The sequence below is a fragment of the Pantherophis guttatus genome, chromosome 9 (genome assembly GCF_059756535.1).
Source record: "Pantherophis guttatus breed Tessera chromosome 9, ASM5975653v1, whole genome shotgun sequence".
Taxonomy (NCBI): domain Eukaryota; kingdom Metazoa; phylum Chordata; class Lepidosauria; order Squamata; family Colubridae; genus Pantherophis; species Pantherophis guttatus.
The window spans coordinates 19686666-19711015 of NC_142071.1; the positions used below are offsets into that span (position 1 = coordinate 19686666).

At 42.1% G+C, this 24350-nt stretch overlaps 1 protein-coding gene across 3 annotated transcripts in view; it reads right to left on the minus strand.

The window, feature by feature from the left end:
• KIRREL3 (kirre like nephrin family adhesion molecule 3) overlaps positions 1-24350 on the minus strand; it is an 847361-nt gene that overhangs the window by 356717 nt on the left and 466294 nt on the right. For all 3 annotated transcript variants that reach the window (XM_034421931.3, XM_034421932.3, XM_087876028.1), the window contains exon 2: positions 10858-10935. In XM_034421931.3, the coding sequence (XP_034277822.1) occupies positions 10858-10935 (78 nt within the window). The remainder of the gene's footprint in view (positions 1-10857; positions 10936-24350) is intronic.

Below are 24350 nucleotides of genomic sequence, written 5' to 3' on the forward strand. Positions count from 1 at the left end.
GAATAAGGGGAGAGCAAATCACTGTTGACAAGAAAACAAAAATGGACATATTAAAAAGTCAAACATAAATTTGAGTGAGTTTTTAATTTTATTAACTGAAATCTAAGTCTTATGGCAACAGGTGACACCCCTTTCACATAATCAGCTATGCTACATTTCAAAATATTGTTTGGAAGAACAGCAATATGAAAAAAGCTGCAAAATGTCTCCACTGAACATAAAGGTAAAGGTAAAGATTCCCCTCGCACATATGTGCTAGTCGTTCCCGACTCTAGGGGGCGGTGCTCATCTCCGTTTCAAAGCCAAAGAGCCAGCGCTGTCCGAAGACATTTCCGTGGTCATGTGGCCGGCATGACTAAATGCCAAATGTGCACAGAACGCTGTTACCTTCCCACCAAAGGTGGTCCCTATTTTTCTACTTGCATTTTTTACATGCTTTCGAACTGCTAGGTTGGCAGAAGCTGGGACAAGTAATGGGAACTCACCCCGTTATGCGGCACTAGGGATTCGAACTGCCGAATTGCTGACCTTTCAATCGACAATCACAGTGTCTTAGCCACTGAGCCACCATGTCCCTTTTTATGTCCCACTGAACAAAAAAGTTTATATTTAGTGAAGGGTGGATATATAAAGCAAAAATGCATATTACTGCTTCTGTACATTTGGGAAACTTTTGTATAAAAAAAGAAATGAAGATGTATCTCATCTTGCTTTAAAATCTGCAGAAGGAGCTGACATTTGGATAAAACGAACTAAGGAATGCCTGTGAAAATCATGAGGACAGGGAACTAATCACAATCAGTGACCTCAATTAAAGCTTTATTTTGATGATCTGATCAGGAATTTTTTCACTGAGTTTCCCTAACATCAACACAATATTCTTAGTGGTTTCAAATGTTCTATCTACAACACTGTCCATTCTTTCAAGACTCAACAAAGACTAAAACATTTGTTTGAGTAAGCCTAGTTAAACTTTTCTTTCTCTTAGGGAACTGTCCATAATTTCACAGAGATTGTGGATTAAGAGGCCTTTTGATCATTTGGAATTATGCAATCATTTGATTCTCTTTTTTCCAAATATGGTTGCTTTTGTTGAATGTGTGAACTTTTGATTTTTTGGGGGGGTTTCTATTTCCAAAGATGATACCCAGATACAAATAGGCATTTAATTGCTTTATCTCTACAGATTCCTGTAGTTTAAATCCAGTAAAGCTGTAGCTCTCTTGTATTCCAATACTGTCTGTTCCAACAGCCTGCTTCTGTTTAGTTCTGTTTTTATTTTGCTTTTTCAAATGACTCTGACATGTTTTATGCAACTAATCAAAACAATACTTTCTGTTCATTTTAATATAATACCTACACCGTTACTCCCTTGTCTTGATTCTATAGGTAGCTTTCTATCCCAACTTTGAAATTCTGTTGTGAAGATTTGGAGCCCTTTAATTGTTCACCTTAAAAGGCAAAATATTATTGGAAGGAATTACAGGGCTGATGAGATATGGCTCCTTCTGCACCATCCCCAACATTTAGGCATTTATATGAACATTTCAATTTCCATGGGGAAACTTTCTCAGAACCTGAAGCCATGTTCTATCAAACTTTCAGGGTCTGGACTAAATTTCATAACTGCAATTCTACATAAAAAGTTTTTTCTGTTATCCATGTGCATGCATGTTTTCATACAAGGCCATCTACAGATTAACAGAGTTGGAAAGGACCTTGTAGGTCATCTAGTCCAACCCCCCACACAAGCAGGAGACCCTATACCATTTCTGATAAATGGCAGTCCAATCTCTCCTTGAAAGCTTCCAGTGATGAAGCTACTACAACTTCTGAAGACAAGCTGTTCCATTGGTTGATTGCTCTCACTGTCAGAATTTTTTTCCTTATTTCCAGGTTGAATCTCTCCTTGTTCGGTTTCCATCCATTATTCCTTGTCTGGCCTTCAGGTGCTTTGGAAAATAGCTTGACCCCCTCCTCTCTGTGGCAGCCCCTCAAATATTGGAAGACTGCTATTATGTCTCCCCTGTTCCTTCTTTCACTAGTACTTGCAACCGTTCATCATATGTTTTAGCCTCCAGCCCCCTAATCATCTTGGTTGCTCTTCTCTTCACTTTTTCTATGTGTGTCAACTCTCAAAACAACTCTAAACAACTGAAGCCATATTTTTCTTGCTTCGTTTCTTAGTTGCCATACTTATGGGGTGGGGGAAGGGGGAATGTAGAATGTTTTCCTCCAATGTGCCAGACATAACAACCATAAGGCTCCTGAGAACCAAGGCCAGATCAATGTGCCCTAGCAACGGCAGGAGGGAATGCTGAGAAGTCCATCACCGGCTTGGTTGGCTAACATGACCTGTGACACAAGGGGGGTGGCCAGTGACCTGTGACACAAGGGGGGTGGTGGCTATTCTTTAACTATATCAAAAATGTGGGAAATATTCTGTATTGGTTTCAGCTCTGACTGTGCCGATATGATGTACCCAATAAACAGGATTTTTGAGGAAGCCAAGGTCTTAAGAGTCTTGAATTGATTGGGAGACAACAGAACAGCAAGTATTGCATCATGTGTGGGCAAAGGCCAGTTTTTCAGTTCACAGCCCTTTGCTCAGGGGTGGGCTGCTGGGGGTTCGCAGGGGTTCAGGAGAACCTCTAGCTAAGATTCTGTGCAGTTCGGAGAACCCCCAAATCCCACTCCTGGCTGGCCTGACCGACCCTGCCCTTCCCCTCCCAGGAGTCCCCACGCAGCCAGTTTTGGATGCAGGTAAGTGCAGGGAATTCATGGAGGCTTGGGGAGGATGAAAAACAGGCCTACCAGAAGTTTGGGAAGGCTGGAAATGGGCCCATTTTCGGCCTCCAGGGGGTCTCTGGAGCCTGGGGTGCCCGTTTTCACCCTCCTGGAGGCTCGATGAAACCCTCCGGAGCCCCCCACACGCCATGGTGCAGGAGGCCGACTAGGCCACGCCCACCATGGCCACGCCCACCCAGCAACCGGGCAGAGAACCCCTTTCTTATGTATGTATCTATTTTGTGCGGAAAATTCAAATACAGCAATGCTTGTGATTGGTTAACGGGTATTTCAGAACTGTATATAAGGAAGACTGTTGCCTGTGTTTCTTTGCTGAAGTCTCACCTGAATTAAAGAGCTGTTGTCACTAGCTTGCTTGTGCCTCTCGTTATTCCTGCATTACAACATTGGCGACGAAGGTGGGATTGAGGCCACAAGAAGCAAATCAAAAAGAGCTCTGATTTTCAGCCAGGGTGACAAGCGGACTACGGAGACATACTGCGATGTCTGCCTATGTCCTGCCAAAACCCTTCGACCCGACCCGAGAGAAGTGGGGGTCATATCTGACCAGGTTCGAGTGTTCCCTGGAAGCAAGTGAAATGCAAGGGCTTTCTACGAATCGAAAAAGAGCCCTCTTCTTGAGCCACTGCGGGCCAGACATTTTTGAGATGGCCGAGTCCCTCTGCGAGCCAACTCCAGTCCAGACGGTCCCCTGGAACGTCCTACAAGCAAACCTGAGAGCCCACTACGCTCCCGTTCCTTCGAAGTTTGTACAATGCTATGAGCTCCGGCAACGAGTACAAAGAGAAGGAGAACCGATCAGCGCATATGTGGCTGCCCTTTGAAAAGCCGCAACGCATTGCGACTACCTGGATCTAGACGACACGCTCCTCAAACAGTTGATTTGTGACATGAGAGACACTCGATTTCAGAGGTGCCTACTAGCGAAGCCAGATTTGACATTAGCCGGCGCGTTAGATGAAGCAAGAGCACACGAAGTGTCCCCGAAGGCTTCCGAAGCGCTACAACGTCCACAGCCGAAGAAAGATGGTCCAAAGTCAGCACCTGTTCATCGAGAGGAGGCGCGAACCAGTACAGAGGAAGAGTCAGATGAGGACGTCTTCCACACTGACAAAAAGAAGGGCCACTTGGCTAGAGTCTGTAGAGCTCAATTTCCTCAAAATAACAAGTCACGTGACTATCCTGACCAATCAGAACCGACACGTTCAAATCACCCAACCAGAGATGGCGGCGTGAGAAAATGGCACGAGAATCAAAAGCAAGAGACCTACAGCACGAGAATCGGCCAAGCCAGCACATCTGTAGAGGAAAAGGTCTACACGAGAGTAGAAATTGAAGGGAGACCATGCGACATGGAAATCGACACCGGGTGTGCCCTGTCAATCATGTCCTGGGCTACACTTAAATTGCTTCTACCAAAGTTCCAGAGAAACCAGCTTTCATGGCAACGAGTTCGCCTCCTCAACTACCAAGGAAACCAAGTTCCTGTGGAAGGCGTGGGCACGTTTCGGGTCACCTATGGCGAGTTCCAGAAAGAGCTTCCCCTGACCATCGTCAGCAAGTTGCTGCCAAATCTCCTGGGCCTAGTTTGGTTTCGAGCCCTCGGCATGGGCTTCACGGGTGTCCACAGCATCAGCGGACCATCTCTAAAAGAAAGCCTCCTGCACGAATTCCAGGACGTTTTTGAAGAGACGCTAGGCAAGTACGTGGGGATCCCTATCTCTTTTAATTTAGACCCTAATGTAGCCCAGATTAGGTTAAAGGCAAGATGAGTACCATTTGCCTTAAAACCAAAAATAGACGCAGAACTTGACAAACTAATCAAACAGGGGGTGCTAGTTCCTGTAGATCATGCTAACTGGGAAACCCCAATAGTTACGCCAGTAAAGTCAGATGGATCAATCAGAATCTGCGCTGATTATAAATGCACGATCAATAAGGCGTTGCAACAGAGCACCTATCCAGTTCCGATCGTCCACCATCTACTTCACTCCCTGGGCCCAGGTAAGATATTCGCTAAGTTAGACCTGGCGCAGGTGTACTAGCAGCTGCCGGTAGATGACGCTACGGCAGAATCACAAACTATAGTAACGCACAGAGGTGCGTTCAAATGCACTAGACTACAGTTTGGGGTTAGCATTGCCCCAGGGCTCTTCCAGAGCACTATGGAGCGCCTTCTACAAGGACTCCCGGGGGTTGTTCCCTATTTTGACGATGTCCTCATTAGTGGCCAGAATGAGGCACAGCTGGGAGATAGAGTTAGACAAGTGCTAACCAGGTTTAGAGAATCGGGACTTAAACTCAAAAAGTCCAAATGTAAAATTGCGGTACCCTCCGTAGAATTTTTGGGCTACCGAATCGATGGCACAGGCATTCACCCCACAGAAAGCAAAGTAAGGGCCATCCAAAATGCACCCACGCCAAAGTCGAAGGCCAAACTGCAAGCCTTCCTGGGATTTCTGAACTTCTAGACTATGTTCCTCAAAGACAAAGCCACCATTGTGGAACCATTGCATAGACTACTAGGAAAAAAGTTCCCTGGGTTTGGGGCAAGACTGAAGTGGCCGCGTTTAAGGCTGTTAAAAAACTTTTGTCTGAGGACAGCTTTCTTATACAGTATAACTCGGAATTGCTGCTTGTACTTGTCTGCGATGCGTCCCCTTTTGGTGTGGGCGCTGTGTTGAGCCATAGACTACCGAATGGGTTAGAGGTGCCCATTGCCTATTACTCTCGCACTCTGTCCAGTGCAGAACGAAATTACAGCCAGCTGGACAGGGAGGCCTTAGCGGCTGTAGCGGGGGTAAAAAAATTTCACAAATATTTGTTTGGCCGGACTTTTGAACTTATAACGGACCATCAGCCATTGTTGGGACTTTTGGCTGGCGACAAACCAACCCCAGCGCTCTCTCCCCCCGGATGACCAGATGGTCTATTTTCCTGGCCGCTTACTCGTATAGACTAATCCACCAACCAGGTCGGACTCTGGGCCATGCTGACGCCCTCAGCTGATGCCCCTTGCCTGATCTGTTGGAAAACCCAACTCCGGAAGCCCCTGTATTGTTGATCGATGTTGTATCCCTAGGGCCCCTCTCGTCTGGCGAAGTGGCGAAGGCTTCTGCCAAAGACTCTGTTTTACATACAGTGATGGGCTGGGTAATGCGGGGTTGGCCAAATAGGGTGGACAGTGGGGATTTTCAATTGTTCTTCAACAAAAAGAATGAGTTGTCTATGTTGGGGGGCTGCTTACTGTGGGGCGACAGGGTGGTTATCCCCTCTTGTTTGAGGCATCGGGTGTTAGAGTTGCTACACGAAGGGCATCCTGGTATAGTTAGAATGAAGAGTCTGGCTGGTCATGTGGTGGCCACATCTCGACCAAGACGTCACTGAGTGGGTGGGGAAATGCAGGCCCTGCCAGGAGTCCCAGCCGGATCCCTCTGTAGTTCCCATTAGAGAGTGGGAAAAGCCTAAGGGACCATGGGGGAGGATTCATCTTGATTTTGCAGGCCCCTTCCATGGCCAGAATTTTCTTATAATTGTAGACGCTTTTTCCAAATGGCTGGAAATAGCTTTGATGCCATCAACCACTTCTGAGGCCGTAATTAAGGTCCTCAGGAAACTATTCACAACCCATGATTTGCCAGACACCCTGGTCTCTGATAACAGGCCCCAATTCACGACAACTCAATTTGAAAGCTACCTGGCCGAGTTAGGAATACGACACGTATTATCTGCTCCGTTCCATCCGGCTTCGAATGGCCTTGCAGAGAGATTCATATGAACGACCAAAGAAGCCCTGTCCCGACTCGATGCGGGGGACTGGCAAGCTAGGATTGATCAATTCTTAGCAATACAACATGCAACCCCATGCACTGCCACAGGGCGCAGCCCAGCTGAGCTCTTAATGGGCCGTAAGCTCAGGTGCATTCTTGATCGCTTACACCCGAACTATTCCACAGATAATTTTAAGGGGGAAGAGGGAGGATTAAGACAATTCCAAATCAGGACCCTGGTATTTACAAAGAATTATGCTAGCGGTCCACTGTGGATTGGGGGAATTATTGTTGGAATTACCGGTCCGAAATCATACACAGTGGACATAGGGCAAGGTAACATTTGGAGAAGGCACATAGATCAATTGCATAAACGTTTGAATTGTGAAGCCTATGAAAACTCCAATATTGTAAAACCTAACTTCCAAAGTTTCCCCGAAACAGCTATCTCAAGCCCGAGTAAACCAGATTACTTATCGGGTAAGCCTGAGTTCCAGCGCTGCCCCAGCGAGTCGACACTCCCAGCCGGGGATGGCCACGCCTCTGGAGAAATCCAGGAGGTTCCATTGGCGGAGCCAGGAGAGACAGGAGGTCCCTCTGACTGGCTCGACGCCTCATCAAGAACTGAACTGCGCAGGTCAACTAGAGTGAAGTCACGCCCTGGTCACCTGCGTGATTTTGTATGTAAATATGTAAATAGATAGGATAAGTGCCTTCTGGGAATGGAGGGGTGTTATGTATGTATCTATTTTGTGCGGGAAATTCAAATGCAGCAATGCTTGTGATTGGTTAACGGGTATTTCAGAACTGTATATAAGGAAGGCTGTTGCCTGTGTTTCTTTGCTGAAGTCTCACTCTGAATTAAAGAGCTGTTGTCACTAGCTTGCTTGTGCCTCTCGTTATTCCCGCGCTACAACACCTTTGCTAAAGTTTTTGAAGCCCACCCCTGCCTTTGTTATACACATTTTCCCATTCACGTGAGTAATATATGAGAAGACCATCCATTTTTATTTGAGCACATCAATCAAAGCATACTGTCATAAAAAAATAACACCGCCCTCCTCCCCTCCCCAAATCCAGGGGTGAAATCCAAATTTTTTCCCTACCGGTTCTCTGGCTAGGTAAGCATGGCAGGGGAAGGATACTGCAAAATCTCTATTCCCACCCTACTCTGGGGCCAGCCAGAGGTGGTATTTGCTGGTTCTCCAAACTACTCAAAATTTCTGCTACCGGTTCTCCAGAACCTGTCAGAACCTGCTGAATTTCACCCCTGCCCAAATCTACTAATGTAAAGGTTTCTATAAGTGATGGGAAACCTATTAGTTCAACATTGGGTCTCCTATTGCAAATATTTCTGGAGAAAGTTGCAAAGAATAAATATAATTCCCCCAGGTGTTTGAATTGATTCATAAACCTGGGGGTGCTACATCATTATCTATAGCCCCTAACTGTCAAGGTTCCCATCCGGGCTCAGCTGTTATTCTTGGTTTTCTGTATACTTAGCCCACTACTCAGGAATTGATTTATTTGGCCAAAACATCTCAGACATGATTTAGCTATATTAGACGTTTTATTGCAGGCAAGAATGAAACTACCGTGTTTTCCCGAAAATAAGACCCTGTCTTATATTTTTTTGAACCCTGAAATAAGTGCTTGGCCTTATTGCTATGCGCTCAAAAGCCCGATTGGGCTTATTATCAGGGGGTGTCTTATTTTGGGGGAAACAGGGTATATACACAAAGACTTGCCCAGTGCAATATGCAGAAATCAAATACTTTAGAATTATACTCTATGGTTTGAATTCTGTTTTCTTCCACCTTTTCTAGTCAATCTTTTTCTAGTCAATAGATACCTGGATGTTCCCTTAATGGCCTTAGGATGCATTTTTTCTAGGTAACTATAATGTTTCTCTCTAGCCTTGAAACTGCTGGTACCTTCTTTGTCAGCAACATTTTTTTTTTATACCTTAGCAACTTTATGGCTGGATGAAGTACAGCTAGATCAAAAGCAACGCTGGTATCAAAAAGACGAGCTACTTTTAGCATGCTGTGAATTTCTAAACCCAAGTAAGGAAGAAGCTTTAAAAACAATTTTGAAGCTACCAGTTATTGCTGGCTTGTTTTTGAATTTTATGTATAATTTGTCTCTCTTTGTACTCCAGTGGAAATGAGGAAAAGACAGAATATTAACTTCTATGGACAAAGAAAAGCAATTAAGAGACCAGCTTCTGCCAATTTCTTATTTTTAATAGCAAGCACATTAAATATTGGTAGTATGAGAAGCTCTTTCTATGAGATTTCATTCTTTAACTGGAAGCTGCTTGTTTTTCATTGCAAGTGTTTTTGATAGTTTAATTATTCTGGTTCTGAGTTCCACCTAGCTATTCCAAGAGTAATCAAAGGTAGTGAGAGCTCAATAAGTTAAGGAAATGATCAGCTAAATATAATTTAAAGTATATGCAATAAGAACATACATAACACCAATTTCAGATTGTCTTCAGTAGTCTCCTCTCCATCAGTGTGCATATCTTCATTTTATCACTATGGTTTGGTTTCACAGGGACCAGTTGCTTATCTTCAGACAATGAGTAAGTAGACTAAGGAAGCTACTTCTCTTACTGTGATTACTATTTGCACATTCACTGCCTCTGATGAGCAAGCAAGCAAGCAGTACCAGATCATTAGATTCTGTCACTGATTTGTCCTTGGACATGAATCTGGGCAGATGCCAAGTCATGAAGATGTCTGGTGCTAGGTTATAAAAGTAGGAGATGAAAAGTAGACCTTTATTTATTCAGAATAGAGCTGGAAGGGACCTTGAAGGTCCTCTAGTTCAGGGGTCACCAACCTTTAGAACCTCAGGGACCACTAAATTCATAATTTTAAATCCCACGGACCACTAATATGATCTGGCTAATGACCAGCCGGGTGGGCATGGCTAGGTGGTCATGGGACTGGGTGGACATGGCCAACTCGATGTCACTCATGTTGAGGGATGCCTTGCCAGCCTCTACTCGCTACACCTTGCCTGCCCACCCGGGCTCCTTAGGGCCCCAACAGGAAGCAGTTGATGGAGCTAAACAGCCACCATGAGAAAGAGTTGGCAAAATAGCTCAGTTCAGATTGGATCTGACTGAGAAGGAGTCTCAGCAGAAGCACCTCACTGAGGACTAGGAGTATAGGCTTTCCAAGCAGAGGGAAGACCTATGGGAGTACAAGTACCTGGAGGTTCAGTAGGCTGAGATGGTCAGCAGTTCCAGGACATGATGCAGTCCCACTTGAACAAGGCTCTCCGGCTCCTTGCCACCAGCCTTCGTCCAAAGCCCCACACCAGGAGGCTGAAGCAGACCCCAAGTCGGAATTTCTGCCCCCCTCTGATCTGCACAAAAGGACCCTGAAGGGGGATACTCTCTGCAGCAACACAAACGTTCATTGCACATATCTGGCCCAGGGGCCATAGTTTGAGGACCCCTGATTTAGTGTAATATAAAAAATGCAAATATTTTTTCTGCGGACCACCAAAATTTTCTCATGGACCACCAGTGGTCCACGGACCACCAGTTGGTGACCGCTGCTCTAGTCCAACCACCTGCTCAAGCAGGAGACCCCATACCATTTCAGACAAGTGGCTGTCCAGTCTCTTCTTAAAAACCTCTAGTGATGAAGCACCCACAACTTTTGAAGGCAAGCTGTTCCACTGGTTAAGTGTTCTCACTGTTAGGCAATTTCTCCTTAACTCCAGATTGTTTCTCTCCTTGATTAGTTTTTATCCACTGTTTCTCGTCCTGCCAACAGGTGCTTTAGAAAATAAGTTGACCCCCTCTTCTTTGTGGCAGCCCCTCAAATACTAGAATAGTGCTTTCATGTCACCCTTAGTCCTTCTTTTCTCAAGACTAGCTTTACCCAAATCCTGAAACTGTCCTTCATACATGTTTTAGTCTCCAGGCCTTTAATCATCTTGGTTGATTAAGATGATTAATCCTTTGGAGGATTTTTTAAATTCTTCTAATTTTAAATTCATATTAAATTCCATATTTAATACGGAAGCTTCCTTTAGAGAGGAACCTTCCATATTAACGTGGAAGACTTCTCTGTAGGCATTGTAACAACAGATGTGGGTCTGCCCCAAATACTTGGACAAGTAAAAATAATCTCTCAGATGCTTAGAAATAGAGACATTCCAGTCTTTTTTTTTTTTTTGTAAAAATTTGGTTAGAAAAGTAAAACCATGGCAATATAGAAAGGTGGAAAATACTTGGAAAGGAAGATGTTACACTAACCTTCAGTCATTCGCCGATACTTCTCTTTGTACATAAATCCAAACACCAAATAACATCCTCTTCTTGGGAGACCAAGTTCTACAAAAGTCAAAGCAAAGTACAGATCAATTGGCAAAATGGTTCATTAGAAATCGTGTCTGTTTTAAATATATAGTGAGCAGTGGTGGGTTTCAAAATTTTTTATTACCGGTTCTGTGGGTGTGGCTTGGTGGGTGTGGCCGGTGAAGAATACTGTAAAATCCCCATTCCCTCCCCACTTCAGGGGAAGGTTACTGCAAAATCCCCACTTCCTCCAGATCAGCTGGGGCTTGGGAGGCAGAGAATAGATGGGGGCGGGGCCAGTCAGAATTTTTACTACCAGTTCTCCGAAGTACTCAAAATTTCCACTACCAGTTCTCCAGAACTGGTCAGAACCTGCTGAAACCCACCTCTGATAGTAATACTCTTCAATATAAGCAACTAGATCCCAGTGTCCTTTGTTTTCAGAATATGAAAAAAAAAAAAAGTAAAAGTCAGATTTCCAAAGGTATGAAGTTATTTTGGGGGGAGATATGTACAACTATTTTCACTGATAGATGAAACAATTAGGAGGACGAATATAGAATAATAGGCACTGCTCAAAATCTACACATATTCTATTTCTAAAGACCCTCTGCATGCCTGCAGAGTTATTTCACACATCAAAACAAACACATTTGTATTTGGGATGGAACCTATCACTGCAATACATCTCTGTCCCCAGACAGTCAAAGATTGTGTCTTGTTATTCTGACTTCAAAATGATTCATTTATTTAGTTTACCAAAGGGTGTGGACAATCCCAGTGGTATCCCCGGTTTTTTAATATTGAATGTGATATCTAAAGTGGAAATTAATTTATATCATCAATTTGAGCAGTGGTTAGCTGTCACTACATCTTGAGATGGAAATATTTATGAATTGGAGACCGTGACTCAAAATGTGAACGACTGAGTTAGCCTTTGGAACTGAAAACTGGGGAATTCCCCGTCTGTGTTATAAAACTTGGTTTGTTTGCTTTTTAAAGAGCCTTGATACTTTTTTTCTTTTTTATTTTTTTGAGAGAACTAATTATGAAAAATCAGGGCTGATTTCAGTTTTATATTATTTTGTTAAGCCTATCACGCTACCAAATCTCTTCGGTCTTTAAGCAGGTAGCTGGAATTGTGTGGGTATATTATTTTAAGCATGAATTATCCTATTTCTTCCATCTGAAATGGGTATGGATTACTCTAGAAATGTCTAGGTTTTTTATCAGTGCCTATCCAACTCACATTCCCCAACAGAAAGTCCTTCCCCTGCTCCAAAGGTTTGCTTTGGACGCCATGTTTACATCAAAGAGATGCTCAGTAAATCTCTGCCTTCAACAGATACAAGTAATGAGAGCTTTCTAATCCCTTTCACTTAGCAGACTGTGTGATAAAATAGAACACGGAACCTGCGTGGAAATATAAATCTGTCTCCAGGCTCTCTGCATTTTCAAAGCAAAATAGCTGGCCGGTAAAGTGGTTGAACGTCAAGGCCCGGTGAAGTCCATGCCTTTGATCTGTTGCTTTCTTACAGAAGATATCCGGGCTATCAGCAAACAAGCAGAGAAATGGATTCAAGCATAGCTTTTTCTAAAGGAAAGAGCAGACGTATTTGTGGGAGTGTGTGGGTATGTGTATCACCTTACTACAAGAACTGTGAGATCTCTCTCTCGCTCTCTCTCTGTCTGTCTGTCTCTGTCTTTCTCTGTCTGTCTGTCCCTGTCTGTCTTTTTGTGTCTCTCTGTCTCTCTCTATCTCTCTATCTCTATCATCTCTATGTCTATCTATCTATCTATCTATCTATCTATCTATCTATCTATCTATATCTGGTAGTATGGAAAATCACGGTGGAAAATTTTCAATTAAATCTACTTATAACGAGATGGAAAAAAGAAGGCACTCTGTCCTGCCTGCTTAACAGAAAAATAGAGTTAGAAAGGACCTTAGAGGTCTTCTAATCCAACCCCCTTCTCAGGCATGAAATCCTATACCATTCTGGACAAATGGCTGTCCAAACTCTTCTTGAAAATCTCCAGTGATAGAGCACCCGCATCTTCTGAAGGCAAGCTGTTCCACTGATTAATTGTCAGGAAATTTCTCCTTAGTTCTAGGTTGCTTCTCTCCTTGATTAGTTTCCACCCATTGCTTCTTGTCCTGCCCTCAGGTGCTTTGGAGAATAGACTGACTCCCTCTTCCCTGTAGCAGCCCCTTAGATATTGGAACACTGCTATCATGTCATCCCTGATCCTTCTTTTCATTAGGCTAGACATACTCAATTCCTGCAACTGTTCTTCATATGTTTTAGCTTTTGGCTTGTTGGCTTATTAGGGTCGAAGTTTATTCATTTAATGTAGTAAGGTATGCTAATTTTGCTTGTGATTCTTTTAAAGTTACATCTGTAAAAAGAAAGCCACTGCATCTAAGGACAGGTTGATTGCAATTTCCTTAATCCAACTTCTTAGCCAAGACCAACCTCTTTGTCACTCATCTGTGATGAATTGCAAGGAGCCAATGGAGAGACATGAAAAATTAATTTTTAATTTCTATTAATCAGTGTGGATCAGTATTAATCCAATCCATTTTAACATTCTCACATTAGTAGGTAAGTGATGAATTTTTAACATGTTTTTTTTTTTTTTACGAACAAATGAAAAAGTCTCAATTTTTCTTTTTAAAAAAGCAGTCACCTCTTCACACCACTTAGTTCTGCATGGCATTTAACATACAGCATCGCTGTAAAATGGTAGAAGTAAACAGACTACTGTTTACATAGTTACCCCTATGAAAGCAAAGATAGCAGTGATCTTTACTAAAAGTTAAAAGTTAAAGATTTCCCCAGTCCAGTTGTTTTCAACTCTAGGGGGTGGTGCTCATCTCCATTTCTCAACCAAGGGAGCCAGCGTTGTCTGAAGACACTTCCATGGTCATGTGGCCGGCATGACGATATGCCGAAGTGCATGGAACATTGTTACATTCCCACCTAAGTGGTACCTATTTATCTACTTGCATTTGCATGCTTTCAAACTGCTAGGGGGGCAGGAGCTGGGAGTAGAGTAGAGTAGAGTAGAGTAGAGTAGAGTAGAGTAGAGAAGAATAGAATAGAATAGAATAGAATAGAATAGAATAGAATAGAATAGAATAGAATAGAATAGAACAGAACAGAACAGAACAGAACAGAACAGAACAGAATAACAGAGTTGGAAGGCACCTTGGAGGTCTTCTGGTCCAACCCCCTGCTTAGGCAGGAAACCCTACACCACTTCAGACAAATGGTTATCCAATCTCTTCTTAAAAACTTCTAGTGTTGGAGCATTCACAACTTCTGGAGGCAAGTGATCATGTAGAGATCATTGTTCTAACTGTGAGGAAATTTCTCCTTAGTTCTAGGTTGGTTCTCTCCTTGATTAGTTTTCATCCATTGCTTCTTGTCCTGCCCTCAGATGCTTTGGAGAATAGCTTGACTCCCTCTTCTTTGTGGCAGCCCCTGAGATATCGGAACACTGCTATTATGGCACCCCAGTCCTTCTTTTCATTAAACTAGACCTACCCAGTTCCAGCAACCGTTTTTCATATGTTTTAGTCTCCAGTCCCCTAATCATCTTTGTTGCTCTTCTCTGCACTCTTTCCAGAGTCTCATCACCTTTTTTACATCATGGCATCCACAACTGGATGCAGTATTCCAAGTATGGCCTTACCAAGGCATTATAAAGTGGTATTAACACTTCACGTGATCTTGATTCTATCCCTCTGTTTATTCAGCCTAGAACTGTGTTGGCATTTTTGGCAGCTGCAGCACACAGCTGGCTCATATTTAAGTGATTGTCCACTAGGACTCCAACATCCCTCTCAGTTATTACTATTGAACAAGGTAACACATATACTGTACCTGTGCATTTTGTTTTTCTTGCCTAAATGTAGAACTTTACTTTGTTCACCGAATTTGATTTTGTGAAAAAAGTAAGATTCTACATTTAGGCAAGAAAAACAAAATGCACAGGTACAGTATAGGTGGTACCTTGTTCAATAGTAGTAACTGCAAGAGGGACCTTGGAGTCCTAGTGGACAATCACTTAAAGATGAGCCAGCAATGTGCTGCAGCTGCCAAAAAAGCCAACACAGTTCTAGGCTGCATTAAAAGAGGGATAGAATCAAGATCACGTGAAGTGTTAATGCCACTTTATAATGCCTTGATTAGGATCAGGCGCTCACTCCATTGCACAGCTCTCGGGTCTCGAACCCAGGCTGTGAGTTTTCAGCTGATAAAGCTCAGCGTCTTTAATCACTGAGCCATCGCACACCCACACCAATCCTTACTAAGCATTTAATAAACTACTAAGGTATCAAAATGTTATTTAAAAAAATACTAAATTAGCCTAACCTTATCAACCACACTAAATAATGACTTTGGAAATGAACAAATCAACCCCCTTTCACTTTAATTGTGAATTGTAATTGCATAATTATTATCATCTTGTTTTGCACAGTCCTGTTTACTGCCGCTGACTATGCTGGTAATTATTAAATTACAAAAAGATCTATATCCCAAAAAAAGAGTCCCAGCATGTCATTCAAAAAGATACAAACAAAGTAGAATGCCTAGCCTGCATCAACTTCATGTTGAAACCAATGGGTTGGTGAATTTTGCAAATACCGTGAAGTGTTGAAAGTGCTTAACCTAGAAACACAGATAAGAGCCACTTGGCCTTATATTTGTTTACATTATATTGTTTACATTAATTAGGATAAATGACGGGGCACCAAAGAGTTTTTCCCTTAACTATCACACTTTTTCACGTTCAATTTTATCTTTCGGTGCTGAGTCTTAATATCTTGTCATTTAACAAATGAAAAAGGTCAAGAGTCACCACTCCTGGTCTGTGTTTAGGATTACAGCAGTCCTCAATTTACAACCACAGTTGAGCCCCAAATTTATGTTGCTAAGTGAGACAGTTGTTAAGTGAATTTTGCTCCATTTTACCACCTTTCTTGCCACAGTCGATAAGTGGATCATTGGTAACACAATTGTTAAATTAATCCGGCTTCCCCATTGACTTTGTTTGTCAGAAGGTCGCAAAATATGATCACGTGACCCTGGGACACTGCAACCGTCATAAATATGAGTCCGATGCCAAGCATCTGAATTTTGATCACATGACCCTGAGGAGGCTGCAACTGTTGTAAGTGCGAAAAATGGTCATAAATCACTTTTATCGGACAATGACTACCTGTAGTTGGCCTTAATCTAGGGCAGGGCTCAGCAACCTGCGGCTCTGGAGCTGCATGTGGCTCTTTCATCCCTCTGCTGTGGCTCCCTGTCACTGATCTGCTCCACAATTGATAGGACTTTCAGTTAGGACAGGGAGATGAAAAAGGACGCCGCGCTAGGAGGAGACTCTATGGTGGGGGAACCGGACTTCCAGTCGGCTCCAGAATTGAATGGGGGACTTCCAGTTAGGACCTTTGTGGCTCTTTGAGTATTTAAGGTTGCCGACCCCTGATCTAGGGACTTTCTTGTAAGGTCTTCTTTGAAACTGAGGATGGTCGGCTTATAAATCGGCATCTCCTTTTCTACTAAGAATTGTTCCAGAACAAATAAATAAAATATATCACAATTATTAAGATAAATGCTGATGGCGATGAGGACGTATTTGGCTCAACATCAGAAAATAGATAATTTGCCAACAGTGTTAGACTTGGAAACCAAAATTTGGAGAACATACAGCAAAGGCTAAATTAGCAGTATGCATTGAGAACAGAAGCTTGACTAAATATGAGTGAGAAAGCATCCTTTATGTATCAAGTGTCAAACAACAAGGAAAATCCCAACACTCACCATATGCTTTTCAAGGGAAAATTATTGATGTGAAGATAGTAATTAGAAACAGTTTCAATGTTTATAATTATATTGAGCAATCATCAGTTGCATACAATGTGAGGGAATTTAAAATTATGTCGTTTCCCAATAGGTTTTTTTTTTACATATTTTTTTTCTTTTTCATTTTTTTCCCAGTCTTCCTTTACTTGATTACATAAATACAACGGTAATATCAGTATTAAAATCATGCCTTATATCTAGTTATTTCTAGATGACACAATGAACTTTGTGATATATATATTTAATTAATATCAAATTGTATTATTGCAAATGACTTAGTTACCGATATTTTATACTTTATCCATTATGTATCTTGCTATCTTCTTTTTAATGTAGCTATTTATTATATTTTATTAAATGTTTTAAAAAATAGATTTATAAATTTATTTATTTTTCTTTTGAAAAAGAAGAAATTGACATCTCCTGCCTACAAAATTAATATTACACTACTGGGCTGGTATACAAATGATCCTTCCTTCCTTCCTTCCTTCCTTCCTTCCTTCCTTCCTTCCTTCCTTCCTTCCTTCCTTCCTTCCTTCCTTCCCTCCCTCCCTCCCTCCCTCCCTCCCTCCCTCCCTCCCTCCTTTCCCTTCCTTCCTTCCTTCCTTCCTTCCTCCTTCCCTCCCTCCCTCCCTCCCTCCTTTCCTTCCTTCCTTTCTTCCTTCCTTCCTTCCTCCCTTCCTTCCTCCCTTTCTTTCTTGCTTTCTTTCTTCCCATAGTCAATTAGCTTATGCAAGAGTCATAGAGGGCTCAATTTTGGGATGTAGCAGTAAAAATGCTACAGCGAAGGGGTAGTAGAGGTTTATTATCATCATCATAATTTCTACTGTTGTGCAGCTGTATCCCATCAGGAATGATAATAAATGTTTAATAGCCCATAATACCTGTTTAATAATTTTGAGAGTTCCTTCCTGCTTAATTGCAAGTTTATAAAAAAAAAGAAAGAAACTTTATAATTGTTGTAAAGACTTAATTGCAAAACCAACACTTACTTAATATTGAGTTAATTATATTGCACCTAAACCTTCTTTCCCAAACATATTAAATATCAATTATTATTTTTTTACTATTGATTTGCTTTAATTAACTATGCTATTATATACCAATTAAATTAGTTTAAGGAAACTTAGAAACAAGGTTCTTTTTTATTTAAAGAAAATAAAGCATTCTTTATATTGAAATAAATCACACTTTTATATTATTCTTCCCTCTGCCCCACCCCCATCCCCCAGAAATGGTCCTCATTTTAAACTGGTGGTAATAATAATGCACATTTGCACAATCAGTGCTGTATTCAAAAAGAAAGTGAATATTTCTTTGCTGCCTGATGTCAGTTGCCTTGGGAAGCTGAGAACTCAATTTCACCCTCAAACTCTGAAAATGCTTCTGTTCATTGTTGCCTGCATAAGTTTAAAATAGAGGAAACTTATTTTTATTGCTTTCAGTTCATCACCAGAAATCTGGTAACTTGGACTTCATTTGTTTGAAGGCCTAAATGGAGATGATCTCTTTTGGCTTCCAATAGTAGGTACAGTGATGTCGTTTCCGGCTCTAGGGGGCAGTGCTCATTTCCATTTCTAAGCTGAAAAGCCAGCACTGTCCGAAGATGTCTCCGTGGTCATGTGGCCGGCATGACTAAACGCCAAAAGCGCACAGAACGCTGTTATCTTCCCACCAAAGGTGGTCCCTATTTTTCTACTTGCATTTTTTACGTGCTTTAGGACTAGGTTAGGGACAGGTTATTAGAGAAAAAAATCTACACGTGGACTCTAAGAGTTGAGAATAACTTGATGGCACTACATTACCATCATCATAGTCACCAAATGTAAATATATAAATAAACTGATGATGAATAAGATGATAATGACGATGACAATGATGATAATGATGACTTGGTCTAAGCTAAGTATCACTATAGTTCTGGCTATGAATTCTCCTACAAGGTCATGACTCACTGCATAAAAATTGAATTTATTTTGATGATCTACTGCTATGACAATGATTTCCACCAGACATATCCTTCAAAAAGTTGAAGAGAAGGTCAAAGCTGGATTTGGGGCCCAAAGATTAGGACACCATCAGTGTCAACCCTGAAGTGGACCTGATCGAAGCCATTTTGAAGCTTCAGTGTTGCCACACTGGAGCTGAGGGATAGGGAGGGGGAGAATAGAGATAGCAAAACAAAATGCTTTCTCCTGGGAACCAAGGACATTCTCACACCTGGTCAGAGAGAGGAGGAGTGATGTTACCAGGCAACCGGATGGCACCTTGATTGGACCATGTGATCATTGTTTGGGGAAGGGAAAAAACTTACTTTTAATTAGGTGAAACCCATAGGAACACTCAGAGTCAGTTTTCACCGGAACTGTGCCAATATGATATATCCAATAAAACTGTTCTTTGAGGAACCTGCCTGCCTCGGAGTTTTATTTGCTATTGGTGTATTACTTGGAACCCTGGCAATCAGATCAAGCAATAGCCTTCTCCCAGAACTTCAGAGTGGACTTACCGCATAGAAGTGAGTCATCTATGAGAGTGTGTCTTTGCACAGCTCTTCTTCAAACTGAAGATACTATCTGGATGTATTCAAGTCTCATGCAGTCCTGGTGGAAAATCTGAACTCCCCTCAAGGAAGAATGTGTTGGTTCTGAGTCTTTGGAGATTCATTTTGAATATGCAGTTCCCTTTCACCCCCACTGTCTGTGGGCTTCTTCACCTGTATTCCTTCTGTTGATTGGCTATTAAACAGCCCATGTCCTTTTTACCTTGGGTGAGTCTGAAACTTCTCTCACGATCACTTAGTGTATTACTTTTCTAAGCTGTTTGAGGCCCTTTGAGATAAAAATGTGTCAAATAAATGTGACTTATTATTACTGGAATCTGTGCTAGGTTAATTTATAAAATACAGCCTATCTTTTTTTTTAAAAAAGGAACCTGTATATGTGATGGCAATGGGAACAGAGACCTGCCTGATAGACAAACTAGCATATTATAGCCTGAAATAGAAATGAGGAAGAAATGGGTTTTAAACACTTCAGCTGTGCTGCATTTTCCTCAGTAGCTGAAAGGGTGCACTTATAAATTCATTCATTTTGCTAGGTACTAAAAAAACCTTGTCCTCCATTTATTGCACAAATAAAATCTTAGAAGCAGAGGATTAGTTGAGTGTGTCTCTCTTGGACCACAATTAGTTTTCAAAAGATCCATCAACAGATGGAACCAGAACCGTTGCCAGCACATCTTCCTCCATATCCTAAAGTTTAGGAAGCAGGAATTTCCTCTGCTTCCACCAGGCTATATGTATGCAAGGGTTTAAAATTGCACAGGAGAGTTGTAGAAAGGAGCCACGTTGTAAAACACAATGTCAGGGATATCTGACCATGAGAAGAAATCTCCCTCCAAATAGGATGCTAAAGACTCATCCCAAAGAATTCACAATGTGTTTCTGTTTTCATTTAGAACATGGCTGGCAGGGGAGTTCTGGGAGCTGAGGTCCACAAAATTTAAAGGCAGTGAGAAACGCTGATTTAGAGAGAGAAGCAAGGCATTTGCACAGTGGAACAATTTAGTACTCATACAAATGCTATCCATTCTAATTACTGAAGCCCTCTTTGCCTTCCTTCCTTCCTTCCTTCCTTCCTTCCTTCCTTCCTTCCTTCCTTCCTTCCTTCCTTCCTTCCTTCCTATTTTGCTGCCCTAGGGCACCTATGGTTGCTATCACAAAGGATATGCTGGTAGCCAGGCAGCCAAGTAGGCACATTGGCAGGTCAGTCAACCATATCTTAGTGCATGACTCATTAAGTCCTTGCTTCTGGTCCGCCATGTTCAAAGGGAAGATCTGCAGAAATGAAATGCATGAAAAATCTTCTCCACAGATGGTAACAGCCACCAAGATTGAAATGTCCTCTTGATGAGCATCATTTGTCCCAAGTCACCAAGTTTGCTATTACTCTAAGAGGATGCACCTGTTAGTCTAGTTCCTCTCATCAGAGAGGGACATGGTAACCAGAGGCCTCCTTCCTCTGCTCTGCTAAAGAGAGCGACATATGCCTTATTCACCCTTCAGTAGCATTGCTTTGCCAGCTGATATGGACTGTGTCTACTCTGGAAATCTATTCAGCTCTACCAAGGCAGAAATAATGACAAAACAGCCTCAGAAGACAGGATATATGCTACCTTCTGTCTCAGTCCATCTGCTACAATTCTCTTCTTCCTTTCCTCCCTCTCTCCATGCCATTTCCTGTTTGGCATGTTGTCCAGAATCTCTAGTGCCTTTCAGCTATCTTAGTTTCTCTAGCAGCTGATCTTGAGTTGCTCTGGGAGAAGCCTAACACAATTGCTGGATATTTCTCTAGCAGATGTCTCCTTCCAATATTTGGTAAGGAGGATCCATGACTTGCTAAAGAGGAGGTGCTCAGAAATGGTCACATATTTAGAAGAACCAAATGTATCCATTCTACAGAGGAAAAAAAGTTCTCTCATGCATAAAACCACAAAATGCATACCTGAAAACCTGGACACCTCTACTTATGAGTTGTGTCCCAGCAGAAAACCTACTCCACATCTTTGCAATCACAACTCATGGATCCTTTACCCTCTCTGTCACTGAGTATGGTACAGTGTCTTTCATTTTTGAGGTTTTTAAATTCAGGAAAGGAATCACGATCAGTTTGGATGTTTCCCTTTCTCAAAAAGTGCATGATACTTTTGAGGAAACAGCATCTGTTAATTCCTTTTTTTTCACCTCTTCTTTTGCAAAGAAGGATGATAAGGGGATGTTTGCTACCTAGGACTTGTGCTGGCTGAAGGGCAGGAAACTGTTTTAATATGGTTCTTTGTTCTCTGTTAGTTAGCTGGAGGGACAATGACTGATTTATAGATGTTCTCAGCATTTCAAGGTCAGCCAAAGTGAAGATGATTGCAGTTTGGCTTCAAAGTGCTTTGTGAAAGATTTTGGGACTGGAAGTGCTGGTTTTATAAAGGCTCCAAGTACATGAAACCTTTCCTTGCATCCTCAAAGGGCCTCCAAGGCAGAAAGAAGCTGACCATTTGCATTCCTACAACAATAGATTTCTAACTGCTTTTGCAAACATCCATGAAACGAAGTTTATGTCTGGGTCCCTATGAGGACACCTCAAAATAGGCTTGTGATCCATTCCTTGAATTCAAAGAGGCAGAAGAACAAGCCAACTGTTTGGGCCCAAAGATGAAAGAGAAATCAATTAATCGGTGGAACGACTTGCCTTCAGAAATTGTAGGTGCTCCAACACTGGAGGTTTTTAAGAAGAGATTGGACAGATTGGTTTCAGATTTGTCTGAAATGGTATAGGGCAGTGATGGCTAATCTTTTTGCCACCGTGTGCCAAAAGTGGGGGGAGCGCGGGGAGGGTCATGTGCGCATGTGCCCACACCCAAAATTCAATGCTCCCCCATGCCATGCCCCCTCACATATGCACATTATGGCAAAAAGATTACCGGTGGGCCCAGTAGGCCCGTTTTTCACCCTCCCCAGGCTCCAGAGGCTTTCTTGGAGCTTGGGAAGGGCGAAAACAGCCTTCCCCACACTCCTTGAGGCCCTCTGGAGGCCAGAAACAACCTGTTTCCCAACATCTGGTAGGCCCGGAAGGCCTGAAAATCAGCTGGCCAATGTGCACATGTGCACTGGAGCTGAGCTAGTACAACGCTTGCGTGCCCACAGATATGGCTCCGCGTGCCACCTGTGGCATGCATGCCATAGGTTCGCCATCGCAGGTATAGGGTTTTCTGCTTGAGCAAGGGGTTGGACTAGAAGATCTCCAAGGTTCCTCCCAACTCTGTTGCTCTGTTATTCTGTTACTGGGTATTGCAAATGACCTCTTAGAATTCTATTTTCTTCTTTAATGTGAAGCATCCTTCAAGAAAGATGCTTCATATTAAAATCACAAGTCACAAGAAGCGTAACTTCTGGGGACTTCATGGACACATCAAAGGGAGTTTTCTTGGCAACAGCATAGAAATGGTGACATTGCCCTCTTTTGAAACTGAGAGTAAATGATACGTCCCTGTGCAGGCCCAGAAGATACTTGAATGGAAGTCTACTAGAAAATATCAGGAATATCAGGTAGACTGAGAGGTCGAAAAATACCCTAGAAGTTGGCAATGGCAAACCACTTCTTGAAGATCAACTTGAAAGAAGCTTTATTTATACCTTTACAAGCAATGAAAATTAGGGGACTATTTTAGACCTTTTTTTGGGGGGGGGGTAGACCCTTCAATTTCTGTCTTCAGCTTACTATCAACTACTGCTATAGCACAGTGCTTTTCCTTTCTCCTTTGTCTTCCAATGTTCAAAATGGCGACTGAGTTGGAACCAGGAGTTGGAACCATTTTGCATGTTCCACAACATGCACATGAATGACATTCTGGGGAGTTGTGAGGAGAAAATGGAAGGGAAATATCAACCACCACAACAAAAAAGTGGTTGTAGTTGGCCTTCTTATTTTAACGGAGGGGGAAAAAAATAAACAATAGAATTTCCTCAACGAAGAAAAGAAGTTTTCTGAGAAACTTCACTCCAGCTTTATTAATATGTTCTTGTGGGAGAGCCAGAGACACACATTGGAACAAGAAAGAGCTTAAGGTAACCCCCTGCCTTCTTCTTATCCCTCTTGTAGATCTTTGAGCTGAAATTGTCGCTGCTCACCATTCACATACATTTTGCTACATCATTTAAAGAAGAGATGGCATTTTCTGAGGCAAGGAACCCCACAGACCTTCTATTACCAGGAAATCATGCTCCAACGTTGCAAGCACCATTACCATTCTGTATCTTATAATTAAATTGTATTTGCCAGTTACCTCACAGCAAGCTAGCAATTTTCATCTAAGGGTTTTGTAGATTCTTTTTTTAAATCTTCAGATTCCATCATTTTTGCCCTAAGATTCTCTCCTCCCTCCCCCTTCACACGGTCTCTTCAAATAAATATAGTAAAAAAAGAAAGAAAGAAAGAAAAGAATAGGCAATTTCACAAAACTCTTTGCTTCTCCCACTCCCCATTTTGTTAGCGTAATAGAAAGAAATGGCTCTGCTACATAAAATGGAAGACTTGTTCTTCTCTCTAACCATCTCTTTACTTCCTCCTCCCAGTCCTTAAAAGAGAGGAAACGGAAGTAGTTATGTACATAATATAGATTAGGACTGTTTATAGAAATTTAAAAGGCAAAATGAAGCTGTCATCAATGCTGAAGCTCCATATACCTGGCTCCATATTTTGTAGAGAAAAGCAGGATAAAGTCTCTCTCCCCTTCCCTCTTTTATTTAATAAGGGTAAGGGTATGGCTAGCTGATGAGAGCTAAATAGCTTGAAATAAATCTATACTAGTCTCCCTTTATTTCTTTATCAGCGAAATATAAATTTGGTATAAAAATGGTTTGTCGTGAATGCGACTGCTTGAGGGTTCCTGGATTGGAGCTGAAAGGCGAAAGGGAAGCAGTATGCTCCCTCCCATATTGGGGTAGACCAGGTGCTTTGATAGAAACACACACACACACACTTATTTATTTATTTATTTATTTTTCAGATTTCTATACCG